General features: G+C 43.0%; 1 protein-coding gene across 1 annotated transcript in view; it reads right to left on the bottom strand.

Annotated features, from left to right (window-relative positions):
* The window catches only part of AGBL4 (AGBL carboxypeptidase 4), an 856,716-nt gene that overhangs the window by 119,284 nt on the left and 717,850 nt on the right, over nucleotides 1-19,582 (bottom strand). Inside the window, exon 9 of the mRNA XM_050977508.1 lies at nucleotides 9,264-9,375. Coding sequence (XP_050833465.1) covers nucleotides 9,264-9,375 — 112 coding nt within the window. The remainder of the gene's footprint in view (nucleotides 1-9,263; nucleotides 9,376-19,582) is intronic.

The raw sequence follows: 19,582 nt of genomic DNA, 5'->3' as shown, positions 1-19,582 counted from the left end.
GGAGAAACATGAAACCAGAATTACTGAGGAGGAGCTTAATGATATCTCCCAGACTCGAGGAAACTCTCAATGCAGCACTGAACATGTCAGCCACTCCATGATTAATGTTACTTAAAATTAAAAAATCCAAAACCCTCTTTCCACAATGCAGATAAGAGGAATTCAATAACATCACATCCATAAGAATTACAGAATGTATAAGCAGGAAGAGGATGCAAATGAGGGAGAAAAGAATCCATGCTGAACCCCTCTTGTAAACCCAGTCCAAGAAAAAAATACGTGTATTATATAAAGGGAATGTTTTCCTCCATTGACAAGGGGTAAATTCTTTGAAGAGATGGCTCTGATTCATCAGCAGGGTGCTGGCAGATGCCCCCAGAAAAATAGAGAACATGGCTCTACGTCTTCAAAAAACTATTTTAGGAGACACTATTTCCTCAGAGGGATATTTGAGTTGTGTTCAGCCCCCCAGGCACATCCCAGGAAAATACAACCATGTTTTGATGGTAGAGAGGATAGTAAAGCTTTGATGGATAATATTTTGATCCAAGGTAAAAGAGAGAGGAGTTTGACTAAAGGCCCTAAAGAGCCATGGAAAGAGACTGAGATGCTGAGCTAAAACTAAGAAAGCAGCACCATAAGTTCCATGTAATAGCAATAAAACACCTGGAAGAAAAGATAAGGTGTGCAGTAGATCACTGCAAAGTGGAGGTCATAACTAACATGCCTGCCCCAAACAAACAGCAGCAGCTGAGAGATTCCTCAGAGTGGCAAACTCCTGAAAAAAACCCCAAAACTGGTTCAGATGTTTAGAGCAGACACCCCACATTGCAGCATGCAGGAATTAGCACAACCTGTGAGAATATCAGAGTTGAGTAAAGGGAGATATCTAATGTTAGAGATTTTACAGTGGAGCACACACTAATCTGTCTGCAGTGCTTCATGCAGGTGTCTGGGTATCATGGAGAACAGCTCAGAAGTGTCAGGTACAAATGAGAACTGGCCATGTCTTGAAAAAAAGAAAATTTTAGTCACTGAGATTACAACATTTCATTGTTTTTTGTGTTATTGGTTTTACCTGAAACTGTTCCTATTCTAGATAAAAGCATTACCAAAAGGGGTAATTATAAAAACTCTATTCAACCAAAGGAACCACAACCTGTGTCAGAGATTACCACTAGGAAATGACTAGCACAATGACTGAGTACAAACAGAGAGAAATTTGGGAGCTGTAGACACATTTCAGACTTGTTTCCTGGAGACTCTGGAGTATTTGACAAAAATACAGTGGAGCATCATCCAGAGATAGACTGTGAACATGCAAGTGTGATCAAAACAAAACAAAACCAGCCAAAAATCCTGTCTAGTTTAGATGAAATGCGATTTATAATTTCAAAATCTAAATTTTACTCAGCAAAAAATAAGACTATTAGCACTGGTTGGCCTGAATAGCACTCCCTTCTTTGACTGTCACTTTAACAAGGAGTTCACAGTTACAGGTGGAAATTCATCTAACAGTGTTAATGATTCCTAAAAGTTACCAGAGAAATTATATATTCACTTTTATGTATACATTTATATTTATGCAGATTTACATGTTGAAAACAAATCAAAGGGAAGGGACAAAAATCATAGATTAATTGGAGATGAGAAGGAAATCTGTAGAGTTTATTGAGTGTATTCAACTGCCTGAAAATGGAATTAACTCTATCTAAACCTTTTTCCAATAAATACCTGTCATAAAACCCTCCAGTGGCAAAGATTCAGCATCTCCTGCAAATAATCTGTTCTAGTGTAAAACCAGCTCTGCTATTTGCAAGTTTCTTTGAATACTGTGTGTGTCTAAAGGGCTGTGGGAAAAAGGTTTCTAAGATCAGAAGCTGCTTCACCAGGTATAAACACAGAACATATTCCTAGATCAAGAGAGAATGTTTACTCCAGGAAGGAGAATTGTTAAAATTGCATGAAAGGAACTGAGGAGTTCTTCTGAACTCTCACAGATAAGATTGCTTATCAGAAAAATGCCCTAGCCAAAGTGATCATGCACACCACCTTGGCTTCTGTCAGCAGATCCCAAATTTATCTTTACTTAACAATGAGCAGATTGTAATGGGAATACTTTTATACAGCTTAAATGAAGTAGAATGTTAGCTAGAGCATTAGTAACTCTGATTATGTTGGTCCAACAAGAAGGTGTGAAATAGTCAAAATCCACAAGCTTTTGGTGGGTACACCAGACTGCTAAATTACAGCACTGAGAGAAAGGTTGTCCTTGCTACTGCTCAACAAAGAACTGAAATAAAAGGGGTATTTTCAAAATACTGAAAAGTTACACTTCAATCAACAGGGACTTGCAAGAGAGAAGTGGTTCAGGGCACTCCTGCAGCACCAGCATTGCCATAGCAGGGGCCACGGGGCTATCACAGCTGAACACACCCTGCATGAGCAGAGGGATCCCTCCTCTAGTGTCAGGAGGAGAGAAATAAGGCAGCACATTGGCCATTCTGCCTAAGAAGAACTCAGAACAACATGTACTATTTTATCCCAAGGATTGTTGGCAAAAGATGGTGCCTGGCAATGGCTGGTTTGATACTGGAGTGAAAACCATCAGGCACAAACGACAGCCCAGGATGTCTGAGGGACTCTGAGTATCACTTCCTAGTGGGTTGTTAAAATTCAAGATTGAGTTAAAAATGGTTATTCACTGCTACTGAGTTGTTTAGCAGGTCTGCTAACAGCAAAATGGAGCCAGGTAGTGTGTGATGTTACAGGGCTCATCACCCTATGTTATCTGCTATGACTCCCCACACCAGATGATGCAGACCTCAGCTGATCTGTTTGGCTCCAAGTGAGTTCTGAGCAACACCAAACCCCAACCCACAGCCTTTCCAAACATTTATTAACATCCAAACTGGCTTCAGCTAGAATGAGGTTGAGCTTATAATTTTCCAGTAAAATATTTTCCAGTTTGCCGCTCCGATTTATAACAGGAGCAGGGGAGATGATGAGGGAAGAGTTTTTGAAGAGAAAACAATTGCTTGCAGTCATTCAAATGTTAGATTAGAAAATGCTACTTGAGGGTTTATAGCATAAGAAGCCTAAATGTACAGTTTTGATGTGAAAACCTTGCAAAATCTCTTGTTGTACTTTACTTGTCAAATATCCAGCATCACATTGATGGTAATACTAACAACATCATTTCAGGAGATGAGTGGAAGCAGAGCCTCCAAGATTGACACACTTTACAGGACTGACAAAAATAAATTTATGTCACTCTCCAGCAAAGCACACACATCTTGGAGACCAGCTGCATTTTCCTAAATGTGGAGCTGCCTGGTGAAGAATGGGGCACTGCCCAAGGCAGAGAGGGTGTGAGGTCACTAAAGCAATGCTGCCACTGGGGATAGTTACAACCTCCAAAGTATCAGTTCCACGATTCCAAGTCTGTATTTTGTGACTTAGTTTTCCATAAAAGCAGAATGCCTCTCTTAAAATATTGCAGGGATGAGGGAAAAAACAAAAAATCCTGATTTGTTTCACTGCAAAAGTTGAGGGTAATAGGGAAAGTAGGGGGTTGGATGTGCTGCATGTAGAGCAGTCCCACTACACCATGTCTCCTGCACAATCACAACTCCTCTCCTTGGCAGTACACTCCAAATGGTGCTGCTGGAGGCCTAGAAAAGATGTAAGCTGAACAACAGCATTGGCAGTGGGTGGCTTAAACGGTGTCTGAAACAGAGCAGCACGAAGATGGGCACTGATGGAGCCCATCCTCAAGCACCAACACCCAAACTGCCTCTTGGAAAGAGCTGGGAAGTGGCCTGGATGGTAAAAACACCTGCTGAACCTTCTGACAGCAATGCAAACACAGAACCAGAATGGCAGAAACAGGACATGGAAAGGAAGTCTGTGAGCACAGCCACAGGGAAGAGATTGTACTTGGCAGTGGGGAAACCTAGCGAAGCCTCCTGGCTGGGCTGGACAGGACAGGCAGCTCTGAGGAGTCACAGAGGAGGGAGACAACGTGGTTCCCTTCATCTGGGAGCTCACTGCTTCACACAGCACTCAGCCTTCACCCCCACCTGTTTTCTGTTATCTGGGCTTATCAGCCACAAGCTGGAGCTCAGAGATCAGGCCTTTCTCCCTAAAACAAGCTCTCTCTGCTGTCTTCCTGCAGCAGGATATTCAGCCCTAGGAGGACACCCATCAGCCTCTAAAGAAAGGCCTGGGGAGAGATGATAACAAAGACCCAGAGGACTGTATGTTCAATAACTTTGGAAGAAAGCAAAAATATTCTCTTTCTGAAGAGGAACACAATCATCTGCTGAAGAATCCAGTTACATTGACTTACCAGGCTAATTCCCCTGGACTGCTTGCCCACTCAAGCCTACCTGGATCAAAAGCTGGGCCTCCTCAGAGACAGGAAGATTGGAAAATAATTATTTTGTTCAAATACGAGCCTGCACACAGGATCTTAAAAAAAAAAAAATCCTCAAAAACATAAAAAAGTGTCACTCACCCTTAAATAGCAACCCTCCCCATGTCTACAGTATTGTGTTTACTCATCCTGCCTTGTTACTAATGCTGCTGTCAGCAGATACCCCCAAAGCCCACAGGCTCCTTCCCTCCCTCTTTCCTGTCCACAGCACTGCAGATTGCCATCCTCTATCAGCTAATTCATCAGCCCTTGTGGCAGATGTCTGTGTGGTGGATCTAAAGCTTCCAGCCCAGCAGATGACTCAGAGTTTAGCATGCTGGGGCTTTCATTTTGCATTGAAAACTTTCACTCAGAAAAGTATTAAAAGTTTGCGAGGGCTGCAACATCAAGGACTCCAAAGTCAAGAATGAATACAGAAAATTCAGTTTTGCAGAGATAATTTAAACTTCAGTACAGATGTACATGACACAGGAGATGCTAATTAAAGAGCACATCTGTTAAGTGGAAAGTGGGTATTTTTTAGTTTTGGATGGGTCTCTGGCTCACTCAGGGCACAAAGTGAACAGCATCCAGCAAAGGAATCATTTGCTTGTAGGACTCCAGCTTCGTTTCAACAGGGGGTGGAAAACAGAACAGAAGAAACACAGAAGAAAGAACACAAAGTCCAGTGTTGCAGTGAGAGTGCCTGGGAGCCCTGAATGCCATGTCTGCATTTTCACTTGGGAGGAGCAAAAGACTTGAAACTGATTAGTCCCAAATGGTCAGCCACAGCCTTGTCCCTGTCTCCTAGGTCCTAGGAGAACCAAATGACAGAAATAGTCAATCCCAATCTTCCTTGCAGAAGCAAGGGTAGATACAAGGCAGTGAAGGTATCAGTCTTTGCTGAATGACATGAAACAAATGTGATTCCAGGCACCTTAAACCATCCATCACAAATGAGTAGGCGCGATCAAAACTGCTTCCTATCCACATGAGGAAGAAACATTTGTCTCTCACAGGGGTTCCCTCCCAGAATAATCCACAGTTCTGCAGTGCTCCCAGGGCATAGCAATGAGCAGAACAAAAGAGCCTAGGAGGAGATGAACAGTTCTATCTTCAGAGCAGGATCTGCACAGGGCACAGTAAACACAGGACAAGGCTGCACAGTGAGCACTGAAGGTAAAACACTGAGTAGCTGCTTATTATGTGGGAGTTTTCCTTTGGAGAACTGGGTGAGGGAGAGGTCTAGAAGGGAGAATAACACGATCCCCTGGGAGGAAAGGCCATATCACAATGCTCATGTCGAGGGGGTGACCTGACACTGAGCACAGGACCTGAGTGCACTCACTAAACCTGTTTTTAAAGGGTGCTGGAATGGCTCACATGAACACGCTTTAACAAACTGCAAACATGAGCCAGCTGAGTTGGCTTAAACAACACTTTCATGTTCTGAGATAGTTCTGCCACCTGCCCAAGCACACACAGGGAAACCATCAACAGGCATCATCTGGTGGAGTGCTGGGAAGACATTGCTGGAAGGTGTACGGGCAGGCCAAGGGCTTGGGAACTGAAATATCCCCAGCCAGCAGCACATGATCTAGAGGAGACTGCCACTTCAGTCTCAGCTGCAAGACTGAGACCACTAGAAACAGCTGAGAATATCCCCTCCATGTATGTTGTCTTAGCTAGCACAAGTTCTAACATCACTATAGTGCAAGGATTTCACACCCCCAGAGCTCCATACCTCCTGGATGTTTCTCACAGGCAGCTCCTCTAAGCACTGGCTGTTCCTGGTCCTTGCAGCAGCCATCTGTCTCCTGACCCCATCAATCCACTCTTTTATACCACTTGTTCTTATTGGCTACAGGGATGGCCTGTTAAGATCAGGCCTGCTTCTAATCTTTGGTGATTGGTCCAGCTGCAACTCATTGGGGATAAGATTACCTTCTATACACCTTCATTTACCCATCCTGTATCCCCCTACACTTGTAGGTCAACATAATGGCACTGATCATCAGAGTTACTGTGTCAAAATCAGTGGCACTGAGATCAAAAGCTTCCTATTGTTCTCTCATTTCTTCACCCATCCATTCCCTCCTAAGGGCAATATGGTCCTTATGGAATCCGAACCACTTTAAAAATAAAATAAAATAAAATAAGCACACTTTGTAAAACCCAGAAGAACAGTGAACCACAAGTGCTTTGGATTATTTTTGTACAGTAACTACAGCAAACACTCAGCCTTGGAACACTCAGTGCTGGAATCACTGTGGCTGTGGCATTGTGCGTGTGCCTCATACCCACTTCACTTATTTCTGTGTCACTCATCCTCCCTGCTCCAGAATGAACTTTTTTTCCAAAGGAAAGAGCTTATCTCCCATACTGCAGAGCAGAGGAAAAATCCTCCTATGCAGCAATATTTAAAACATGGTTTTATGGTCTTATGGCAGCTAATTTTCCTTAAGTGATTTAAGGGAATGAATACATCTAAAAGTCCTGCACTGAGCTGCTCTGCAATGGCAACATGAAGCCAAACTTCCCCTTGCTTTAAACAATCCAGTCTTCTGTGGACAGCCCTTCACAGCAAATCTTGTCTGCAGTGGGAGGGGTGAAGGTTATTTCTTTATTACATAATTTCTCAGGGAATTGGGTTTTGCATTTCATTTCCTTTTCCCCAGTGGGGGAAGACTTTGGATGAGGAGAGGGTGGCAGGACAGATGTGTTCAAATGTGAAATGCCTGATGTGACACAGTTTGACACCCACTCTCCTGCAGCAGGTCACCTGTGCATGCAGCCAGCCATCTATCATGTATTAGTCATCTGAGAGTAACATTCTACCCCTGAAAAGCACCTAAAATTTTTAGCTGCCTGAAGGGATTCAAAGCAGATTTTATTCTGGCACTCTGTCATGACTTAACAAGAGCAGTCACTGCTAAAGCAGGATGGTGCATGGGCAGTCCCATGGCACCTGGCTTGTCTCCCCATTTTGTCCCAGCACTTTGGATATGGTCTTTTCATACCAATATTACTGTGATCAGAGGGACTAAAAATCTGGTATTTCCTGAAAATAACAGTAATCCCTTATACTGCATTGCTGAGCATCCCTGAAACTGCCAGAGAGGCTGGTGTTGACAAGGCCAGACAAGAGTTTTTTTGGTGGGCAGTTAATTCACTAAGAAATGAAATTCTGAAGAGCAACCTGAACTTTGCTGCTACTTTAATAATAATAAAAAAATCTAAAAAAGTACCTTTTAAAAAATTAAATAACCTCGAAAATTAAATGCTTAAAAGGCTCCCTTTTCTTTCCCTCAGAAAGAAATGAACTGGAACTGGTTCATCTCAGGTTGATCACTGGGGAGAGTGGGAGACAGAAAGATGGAGGAAAAAAAAATATTTCCATTTCAGATCAGCTCTCACCAAACAATTCTTTTGATTTTTCATTTTAGCCACCAAAGCAAATTAATTCATTCTTCAGACATAGGACAGCTGGAAGCTACCAGAATTTTCAAAGATTCCTTAGAATGGGATGGAGCTGAAAAGAACTTCCCCTCACCTCCTAAAGCTAAAGAATAGCTTTACTTTACTGACAGTAACTTTTAATAGTGCCAGGATTTGTTGCCTTACTGGCTACAAGCACTTCCCTACACCCAACTTTCTTGTAATGTTTAAAGACTTCTTCTTTTTTGGGGAAAAAAACCCTCTTATTAAAGCAATCTGCATGCTCACTCCATTACCTAGAACAAAAATTGTCTTGCTTTTTGGGATAGAAAACAGGGGAAAGACCAGGCTGGCTCCAAAGCTCCTTTCTGTGCCTTTCCATCATTATCACCATCACTTTAATAGAGTTTAGGAGCCTTGGGCAGAGGCACAATGCACAGGGCAAAGTGCTGCAGAAACTGAACAGAAAGACAAATTTTGTGCCAAACAATTAGTGGTCTAAGAAAACATTTTTCATGCAATTGGATTCCAGTCCATATGTAACGATCTTATCTATTACCCTATCCTCCTTGTAGCTAAAAACTCCTCTGTACAGGTATTACTGGAAGATAAAAAGTTTAATTAAAGATGTATTGGGAAAACCACGAGTTAAATTAAAGGAGGTCTTATCCTATACATGATGTAGCCAGGGGTAAGAATCCTCTTTCTTTATTAGCAAGGCTAGGCAGGTCTTTTTTCATAGAAACAAAAAGGAAAGAAAGAAAGAAAGGAAAAACAAAAGGAAAAATTAGCAAAACTTCAGGGACTTAAAGATTCAAATTCCCTCCCATTGTGAGAAACAAAAAGAAAAGACAAATACCAGGAATCCTGTAATGAAAAAAAATAATAATCTATAAAATCTCTTCTTATTTTTTGGTAGTGATTTTTTTCCTACCCATCTCCTCTTTTTTTCCCAGCAGTTTTTCTTAGGTGCCACGTTCAATAATCCTTCTGCACTTTGATGTCAAACATTCAATAGCTGTCTGCCTCCCTCCCACTCCTCTTCTCCATATTCTCCTCAATCCATCTCCTCTGATTAGCTAAGATTTCACCTTCAAGAACACCTCTGCTTCTCTGAGTGAGCATGAGTGTGTTCATGTGTCTTTATATAATATTTGCAAATATTCTCCCCCTCCTGCCCTGCACACCACACAGCCACCACTGCCAGAGCCCCGGATCAAGCATTGCTGCCATTCCTTAATTCAGTTTGGGGAATTATTCCATAGTTAATCTGAGCTGAACTTCATTCCACGCACTTTCTCCACTTCTGGTGCTTCCCGTGGCAAAAGCCCAGCTGTTCCCTGATCTCCTGCCATGGGGGGGTGGCTCCCTGAGCACAGGGGGGCTCAGCAGCTCTGTGCCCACTCACCGGGTTGTTGTACATGTCGATGATGAGCTCCTTCACTCCGTGCAGGGTGGGGTGAGCCCACGGAGAGGGGTTGGCCCAGTGCCGGTTCAGATCGAACCCCAGCAGGGAGCACCTGCACACACACACACACAAAACACAGACTTAGCAGGGCTGTAGCCTCTCCTCGGATCAGCTGCAGAATTAGGGTTGTATTCTGTGCCTGAAGTAGTTAAACGTTGTGTTCATGGGGGAAACAAAGCAAACCCTCCCCTGAGGAGAGCCTGCAGCAATGGCACCTTTCAGAAATAACGTGACCAGCAGAACATCAGCTGGAACAGCTCTGGAACATTCAGCCTTCTTCTCCTCCTCAGCCTGTGCTCACTGCATCCTTTGCCTTTCCCCAGCCTGGCAGGCTGGCCCTGGGACAGGACCTTGGAGGTTCCCTTCTCTTTGGAGCTCGGGCTGAGGGTCAGCAGCTGTGAGTGATTCCCACACTGGGCCACCAAACTGGACCTTCAGCTCGTCCTCACCCAGGCTCTGACTCAGCAGGGCTCTTCAGAGCTCTGTAATCAATGGCCATTAGGTTTGTGCTTAAGGGATTTAAAGCATGAATGTCATTGTTCCACTAACCCAGGGCCTGTCTCTTCCCCTCCTGCAATTGCCTGTACAAAAGTTACCCAACCAAATCAACAAGTTAAAAGGATTATTGGCCATCAAAACCTGTAAGCATTGGAGCATGGATGCACCTTGGCTTCTCCTTCCTGCCCTGGCTCAGATCCCTCCCAGGACACAGCCCTGACTTGGATTCTGCTGCTCACAGCCCCACAGAGTAGTACCCAAATTCATTCTGAGGCCCCACTGAAACTCATGAGGCTGTTGACAGAGTGAGCACTAAAACTGAAAATTTGAAAAAGAAATTAGAAAGCTGGAAGTGGCACAAGAAGGAGAAGGAGGAAATCAGGTAGGTTGCCTGCTGCAAAGATCCCCTAGAAACCTTTGGCTACTGAAACATGCAGGAAGAGAACTGTCCTCTCAAGCTAAGCTTGGGATGAGTTGGGTAAATTCTTGCTCAGGAATTCTGTAGAAGATCATACAAATAATAGAAGCCCAGGCAGAGATGCAACTTCTTCTATAGTTAAAACAAACAAACAAAAAAAATCAACCTTGCTGCTAAGCCTTAAAGCTTCTTGAGAAAAGAAGAGCTTTTATTGATCCCATGCCTATTACAAGAATGTCTGTTCAGCATTAATCTTTTAAACACACCTATGCAAACAAGAGATTCACTCAAGCAGTGCTATCCTCTGACAAAAAAAAAAAAAAAAAAAAAAAAAAAAAATCTAAGAATCTGAAGACCCAAAACACAGGTTTAATTGGCAAAGAGAAAGGAAAATAAAACTAAGAGAGGTGAAATGCTTAAAAAAAGTGAGGGGATGAAACCAGAGGATGAAATTCATTTCTAAACTTGATGAATAAATATTTTCCTATGAACCAAAGGGTACAAAATGAATGTAACATTCTTTTGTAAAAATTCCTATGGGTATCTAAGCAAGCAGGAGCTGCTTTGCCCCTTGGGCTGACACAACCCACCCATCAGCTCTCTTGGGAGCTCAAACACCCAAGTGCAGCTCCCCAGCTCCATCTCTGCTGCCCTGGGTGCTTGCTGGGGTGCAGAAGCCACCTCCTTGTTGTGGCAGCCACTTCTCTGCTGGTACAGAAACCAGATATCCAGATGGATTTTTTTCCCGGAAATTTTAAACAACTGCAATTCCACAGACAACTCAGAAAGTTCCTGCCATCCCACTCTACAGCATATTGTGTCAGATTTATCTCTCTCTCTTCTTTTTGTCTGCATGTAAACTCTCTGCACTTGGCTCTACTAAATCCTATCTTCTTTTGAACTCATAGATATTAATAAAAACCAGAAGTACTTCCAGACGTGTAGGTGGAATTACACCAGGATAAAACTGGCAGAAGAGCAGAATGAGAGGAATGAGTTTTTCATTTAATAAAAGCAGAAACTGTCATGAGTTTTACTGTGTTTTGGCACAGTTCCCAAAAAAACAACATTCTTACTGTAGAAAAACTTTCTTAAGAGCTCAGAATCAGAACCTGTATTTATATAGTTAATGTGTCACATTTGCATTTTCTTTTAATAATATTTAACACTAGAGAAAAGGAGCATACTGTCAATATTAAATGTGGGGGTTGGGACTTTTTAGATAACTTTTCTATGTCACACCCACAGAGAAAAGAGGTAAGCAATACCTAATTTTTATAAGATCCTAAGTAAGGCATTGCAATTTGCAGTATTTGGATGTGTCAGGAATGTCTGGTAAGAGATGAATCTCATAGTTCATCTGAAACAACAAGAACAGTTGAAAATACTTGTCTTTACTTGAAAAGACTTTATAAACAGAAGCAAGCAATGCTTAACAAACAAGTTATTCATTTGGGAAGCTCCTCTGAGCTCTGTTTAATAGGAATCCAAATTAATTTCCAAATATCATTTAGCTAGTCTTTGATGTGGTATATCACATATTTATCAATGTAACAACAATTAATTAACTCTCTGATGTAGGCATTACTATTTCTTTCCAGTCTGGAGACAGTGTAACATTTTCTCCCCGCTTCCGCTTTTCAAGTCTTTTTTCTTTCCTTTTTGCCTAAAGACAAATTTGTATCTACCACAGCCTCTCTTTATTCATCTGCTGCAAACTTGTGGCCTCTCTAAGGAAACATCAAGTTGTGTTCCTTGGTACTTCAGATTTGATTGTTGACTGCATTACATGTAGAACTGTCTCCCAAAGCTCACATCTACCAGGGCATGACCAAAACACACGGCGAGCGTCTCCCACGTGCCCGTGGCAGATCCTGCCTTCATTTTATTATCCTGCTCCCAGCTGATGTGATCTCCCTCATGGATAATGCCTCCAATGCCAGAGCTTGAGCAGGATGACTTTAAAATTGCATCTTGCACTGCTTTTTGATTCGTCCTCCCAGTCTTAGACCAGCTAATTTCTGGAGCACTTTGCTGATGGTTCCATTGCTTAACTGTTTGCCTGCTGCTTCAAGCACTGGGTAGGCAAAGTAGAAACATAGATATGCTCTGGAAACAGCAGCTCCATGGTGGGAAACAAGTATGGCCTAAAATAATACATAATCTCTCAGTATTTGAGACCAGTTCTCTTACTCAGAGTGCAAGTGTTGTCATTTGCTTCAATGAAGTTCCCCACATGGCTCTAAGTGTTCCCCTAATTTAGAAAGTGCCTCCAAATCTGCCCTATACAGATTAGATTTATTTTGTGCTGTAAATAAACTAATGTGTTCAGTATAAAATTAACAAGGGAAAAAAAAAAACCCTAAATGATATCAAAGGACTCTTTAAGGATGATCTTAGAAGGGGGACACAGAAGACAAAAAATCAGAAAACATTACAGACTCCAAGAGGTACAAGGGAAGACAAAACCAGCTTCAGAACTAGTGAGGGTTGGAACAAGGGCCCTGGAGGATATCCCATTCCAAGAACATTAATGACCATGCCCATGAATGCTCTTAGGAATGAGGCAGGTCACAATGCCACAGAGCCTGATGAGAATGAGGTGCTGGCACAGACTCTCCCAGGTTAGGAAAAAACACAGTCAGAATAGGAACCTGCAGCTATTACCTGATTTTGTTCTTCATTCCTACTGTAAAAACCTAGGTTTTGGTCACATAGTCACTGGAGGCACAATGACATGTGTGTAATTTAAAGCATTTAAGCTGATAACCACTGTTTGAATTCTGGATTATGCTTGGTATAGTTTGCTAGATCTACAGACCACATGCTGTGCTTCTGCTTCGTGACTGAATGTTCATTTAAATCAGGTTCTGTGAATATTCTTGTTGAATTAGAATTTGTGTTTCACCAATGTTTTCCAGCCTTTTTCTAAAATTTCTGTTTTCTGTAAGTAGATAAATTTATTACAGTGTTTATAAATTTACATAAACACAGTGCAAATTCAGTCAAAGCAAATGAGTTTCAAAATTGCACTGGAAAAAGAAACATTTTGCAGTATTCATCCCTCCCTACTTGGGAGGCAGCCAGATCTGAAGAGGTTACCAGCTCAACTCAGTAAAACCAAAGATGTTCAGACCAGCACCCAGCTTGCTGGGCAGTTCCCTGGACAGAAACCCTTTGCCTCTGGGACTGAACTCATCACTGCTTTTAAGGATTTCTTATGCAGCTGCTTTAGTGACAACATCCTGAGGAATGATTTAGTAGCAAGGCTCATGATAGGTTTATTTTTCAGGGCTTCTTCCTATTCATTCAGGAAGAAGAAAGAATCTCTCCTCCCTGGAATCTCCAAGTTATAGAAACCTCCAGGAACTCTGCCTTCCTTTACCTTCAGTTCTCCCTGCCCAGCTCGTTTTTCCTGCCCTGTGAGTCTAAATCTCTTCCTAGCAGACCCATTTCCACAAGGTGAGATACAGAGAATAATGGAGGAAAGGAGGTAAAGCAATCCTTTTTCACGCCGTGTGATTTATGACAAAGAGAGCTGCGCGCCCTTCCCTCCAGCCTTGTAAGGCTGCGTTGGTTCATTGGATCAGCACCAGGTGAATCTCCAGATAATCTCCACACACAAAGCCAGGGAGCTCCAAGCCAAGCATGGCACCACCACCAGGGGTAGGATGTGAGGCTGGAAAGGCAGTGGGGAAGGGGGAGCACTGTTTCCCCCCCTGTCAGTGCAGGGGGAGGGCAGGCAGAGGGTAGCTGGTCCCTCTCAGGCACTGCCATGGGGCTGCAGCAGGGATGGCAGGAGCAGGGAGCAAAGGCAAGGGCTGCACGCACAAGATGTGCTTCTTTCCACAAATATCACTTCGAAACTGATACATACAAATCAACTGCACACCTGCCAGCCAAGTCAGGTCTTCATTAGTGTGTGTTTCACCGTCTGGGTGCCTTGGGTTTGCCATTTATGCATTTTGCCTATTATTCATTAAAAAGGACTCATTCAAGCCCACATATTCTAAAGCAATTAGGTAGCAAGACATCCTGACGCTCCAGCTACAGAGAACCCCTGCTCTGAAAACTCTCTCCTCCTCCCCAGCTTTCTGCATTTTTAATTTGGAGCTCTGGAAAGCTTCACAAAGGCTATTTAAGAGAAGCACTGCAGTGTGCTCCAGGCAGAGAGCAGCATTAGCTCTCAGAGACCACACGGTGGAGTAGATGTTTGCAGAATGAGCTCTGCCGGGTGTACTGACATAATTTTAAATCGTACATGACGGTTAAAGATGTGTTTCTCCATTTTCTGTGTAAACAATGTTAAATAAGAATAAACACAAAGGGATATTTTCTCCTTCTGATGAACACATGCATTTTCTCGGGGCTGGTAATAGGTGTCACAGGCACACACACCAAGGAAGACACACAACCCCTCCTGACACGGGCACGCTCTGATCTTCAGGATATGTCTCAATTCTGGTGTTAACTCTCCTTACACACCCCAGGTAATGCCAGAAGGATTCCCAGGCACAAAGCAGCATGCTGGAAATAAAACCCCATCCTACAGAGAGAAGAACTCCACCCTGTGAGCGTGCCTGGTGTGTCAGAGGTGAGATCCCCTCCCTAGAGCAGCTGTCACAGGACCCTGTGTATTTTCACATCTGCATTGTGCCCAGCCCAGTTTTCAGTGGGACAGGGTTTCCAGCACTTCCCCTGGGATGCAAGCCCAGTTTAGCAAAGCTCTCCCCTAGGAAGAGCCTGTCCCCGTGTGTGGATCTCTCCAAATGACCCTGCAGGAGCCAGTCCCATCTGTCCTGCCCTGGGAAGGCTTTCTCAGACTCCTGCTCCCAGCTGGATCTGAGTCACTGCCACGCCAGTCTTGGGCACTCAGGTGTTTCAAACAACTTGCTGGCAACACCTACAGTGCTTCCATTTTAAAGCCTGATTCATTGTTTGGCCTTTTCAAAACTAAACACATCACTGACTTAATGACACAGGAGACAGGAGGTTTTTTTCCAACTTTTGTATCCCAAAATATTTCCACTGTAGGCACAGGGCCTTCAGAACTCTCACATATGTAGCCCATAATGCAGTATTATATAAACTTTCTTTTCTGATTTTGTCCAAAAGCCACCTGCTCATGGATTACAAGCTGCAAACCACTGACAAAAAGAATTTTAACATGTGCTTAATTTACTGGACCTCCACGCTGCCAACAAGTCAAACTCTTCTAGGCCCTCCTGCCCTCTCTACTTGACACTTCCCCACAATGTCCCAATAAATGTTTCCCTTCAGATAAGCAACCCTTCTTTAAAACATTTGTATTTCTTGTTGGTCTGTCTACATTCCTAGAGGGGCAGGCTGGGTGGAAATAAGTGCTTCATCATCACAGTGGTTCACAGAGAACAGCTGATAGACACATTTCTGGAGGCATGGCTGCTCTTGAATTGTGCTTTTGTTCCCACTTCTGGCCTTCCTCAGACTGTGCAAACAGACCCACAACACAGCTCACAATTATTAGGGAATACTCCAGCTGTTAGGGATGGTATTCCTCCATACCACAGCACATCTCCTATCCTGCCTGGCACACTAATCTGGAATTCTGCTCACTTCTAGGGAAGAGGAAAGACACACCCTGTTCCCTGCAGACCAGCATGATGGGAACAGCCCCAGAAGATGGCTCAGCTCTCACTGCCAGACCCATCACACACAGAGAGCTGCACTCAAAGGAGCCAACCTCAATGTCACAATGCTGAGCTCTTAGGACATTGCTCAGGTCCCCAGAGCCTTCCTTCAGCCCTGTGCTTGTCACTGCTGTGGCACAGCCTTGGACTGCAGGAGCAAAGGGGGCTTTTCCACAGGCTCTCTTTATTCTGTCCCAGGATCCTCACTGGTCATTAATGAGTGGGCTAATCAATATTTTGGCTCTTCCTTATTGTTCAGTGTGCAACCCTAGGCTGCTGCTTGCTGCATGCTACTCAAAGCCTGCTCCAAGGACAGAGCTATTCAGCTCTTCATGGCTTCTCTAAAGTGCTCAGCACTGCAGGAGACAACTGCTTTATAAGCACTGATGGGATAATTTTCCCAACAGCACTGGTACAAGAGGGGACCACATTGTCCCCAGTTCATAAAAGAGCAACTGGGACAAAAATTGGCTTACATAAGAGACAGCCACTAATTTGAACTATTCTATCTGAGAGGCCAAGGACAGGACTTTTTTAGGATAACTTGGGTTTGCATAGCATGTTACACATCCAGCACCTCCAGTTTTTGAGAAACATTCTCTAAGGGTTTGGATGGAGAAAAGGAATTGTGTAGGGTTGTGCTGTTGTATAAGTGATCATTCCCTCCTGTTTCTTCTTACCACCTGTAACTAAAGATATTTTCCTCTCAAACCTGTCTTTATTCTCACTTTGGATTTCAAGGTTATCTGGCCCACTGGGTGTGTTACATATGGCTGTCTAATTAAAGAGAGGAGATTAACCTTATTCTATTAGATTATTTTAACACCTGCCAGGTGACTACTCTGCTTTAGCAAAGGCACAATGTGGCCAAATCAGTTAATAAAACTCCAAACCAACAATCAAAAAACCCAAACCCAAACAAAAAACCACACCAGAACCTCCAGATTATTTCATTTTTGCAAAGTCGACCAGAAACTGAGAATGTTGCAAATGTTCTTCCCAGAATCACTACTATGATAAACTAACATTTCACAGCAGAAATAATACCAGTGTTCTGTTTGTCACATAACATTTCAGAAGATGGCAAAGGAGCTGTAAAGTCCTGCTCTGTCTCTGATTGCAATCAATAAAAAGCCCAGATGCTTTAGAAGGGAGTTAAATCTGGCTCAGATTTTTCCCAATCACTTGTTAATTTAAAGGGCAGAGTTTTACCACCTGAGCTTCTCTGTGTGGTGCTGCCTCAGCCCAAACAACAGAGAACGAGGAACTGTTTGACAGCATGGTGGTCTCTGGTCCATTTCCAATTCCTACCTCCAATCACTTGGGCTTTAAATTGTCCAGAGTTCCAACATCTGGGCACACTGTACACCCCAGAAGGGAAAACACCTGGCAAAGAGACATTTCTCATGATGCTCCATGGCACCTCCTCTTCCCAACTCAAAGCCACGTGTGAGGGATTTGGTGCCATCCCATGGGACAGGGGTCACTTGGCTGATTTGGATGCTTGTTGGATGCAGAGGAACAGGAATGTAAAGCACTCCAAGTGTGGCTTCTGTCAAAGTGTGGCTCCTATCAATCCCTGCAACACACCAGCAGAATGGGATCTGATACCAAGCCAAGCTGAAACTTCACATTTTGGTACCTGAGCACTGAAACATCTACTGCAATGAATAATGGTGCAATGATAGATTAGTTTGAGAATCCTGATGAGAATGTTAAAGCTCAAAAATTTAAACCTTCAGGGACTCAGAGGTGGTTCTTTTGTTTGGGTTTTTTTTTGTTTGTTTGTTTTTTGTGGTTTGGGTGTTTTTTTTTTTTTGTTATGCCTCAAAAATAGGTGCAAATGGGTGTAAAATTGCCAGAAAAATTTATTATTATTAATATTATACCCTTTTCTGAGACGTATGAAAGAATGCAACAATTACTAAAGGCATGTAACTGATCAGGAAAAGAGGTGAGGATGAAACACCAGGGAAAATGAAATCTTCTGGTAATTGTTACACAGAAAGACCAGGAAAGAGTTCAGGTGGAAGCTGATCATGGAGGGACTTGGGTTGGAAGAGACCTTAAAGACCATTTAGTTCCAACCCCCTGCCAGGGGCAGGAACACCTTTCACTAGACCAGGTTCCTCAAAGCTCCATCCAGCCTGGCTTTGAGCCATTTTGGGGATGGGACATCCACAGCTTTCAATCCCCATTGAAAAGTTGATATAATAAAGTCAATTTTAATTAGACAACAGGGAACTCAAATGAGGGGAAAACCCTCCCACATTATGACTTTTTATCCATGGGGATTTTCAAATCTTGCTTGTAAAAAGCCCTAAGTAACCAACACAAACTGGAGTTAGCCCTGCTTTGAGAATGGCTGGAGATCTCCAGAGGGCTACACTAAACAGTTTTTCCTTATGATTCTATGAAAGTCTCAGGCACAGGGAAAGTTTCACTTGCTGCTCATACCTCAGTGGACACCAGAGAGCCCTGCTGTGGGACAGGCCACTTCACAGGCTCACAGAATTACTTTCTTTTTTCCTTTTCTTTCTGCGTATTTGCAGCCTCACACAGTTCAGCACCCTTGAGATAAAATCCTATAGCAAAAATGTACAATGAATGGGAACATATATGAATGGGGAGCAGAGGAGCAAACAAATTTCAATTTCAAGCTTTCATGGCTTAGCATAAACAAACATGAAACAATTCATCCTCAAAATATAGGGGTGGGAGGGGGATACTGACAGTGTCCTCAAGACACACAGGGAGACTGAGAATGAGGGAGCCTGGAGCGAAGAGAACATTTCAAAAACTCTTTAAAGCCTTGGGAAAGTTTGAAGCAAGGATGAAACTTCCCTGATTCATTCAGTGGGTCTGCAAAAACAATTCTCTTCATCCACTGCCAGCCCCCAGATTGTCAAAAAATAAGCCAGCTCTGTCAAATGTTGTTTTCTTCTTAACAAAAATGAGCTTTTAAAATATCCGTCAAAATTTGGAATGGGTGAACAGATTTTGAAAAAATAAGAACAGTCTAATAAATTTCTAGAGAAAGATGCAGAAATAGCTTCTAAAGAACTCACACTGAGCTAATTCTCTTTATGAGCCTGCAAAGTCTATTTAAATTTTATATTCTCCCCTCTTTTATTTTTCATAAATTCATCACTCTGCCTGTATCCAGGCTGACACAGGACTAAAACTCAAACCCCTCATCTGGGAGGGTGCCCCATTTCCACACCTTTTGGCAACAGGGAGTGCAGTGATCTGGCAGTGAATATGAAGTGATTTGGGAGATGGTTTGCTTCTGTTACAGGTTCTTGTAAACATTCATTTGAGCTGTAAATGGACAAAGGAAGAAAGTTCATCTTCCCAGTGGATTTATCCATTAGCTTGTTGTATCCCACGCCATACAAACATGATACAACAATGATTAACAGTGCAGGTTCTGGCTGGTTTAGCACTTGCACAACGTCAACCTCCTGACAGGGCTCAGAAATCAATCCCTCCAGTCATATTCCACCCTGAAAAGTACTTCAGTCTGTGGCAGGAGAGAAAGGAAACTTTTCAGCAGAGCTGTTACTTGGTTTGTTCAAGGCAGGACTAAGATCTGAGTGCTGTGGCTTCCACTGTGCACACATTTAGTTCTTTGATTTTGGTAGCCAGTGGTCCTAAAACCTTGGAGTTGTTCA

Source organism: Serinus canaria, chromosome 8 (genome assembly GCF_022539315.1).
Source record: "Serinus canaria isolate serCan28SL12 chromosome 8, serCan2020, whole genome shotgun sequence".
In the NCBI taxonomy this organism is placed as follows: Eukaryota; Metazoa; Chordata; class Aves; order Passeriformes; family Fringillidae; genus Serinus; species Serinus canaria.
This window is presented reverse-complemented; position numbering and strand designations above follow the sequence as displayed.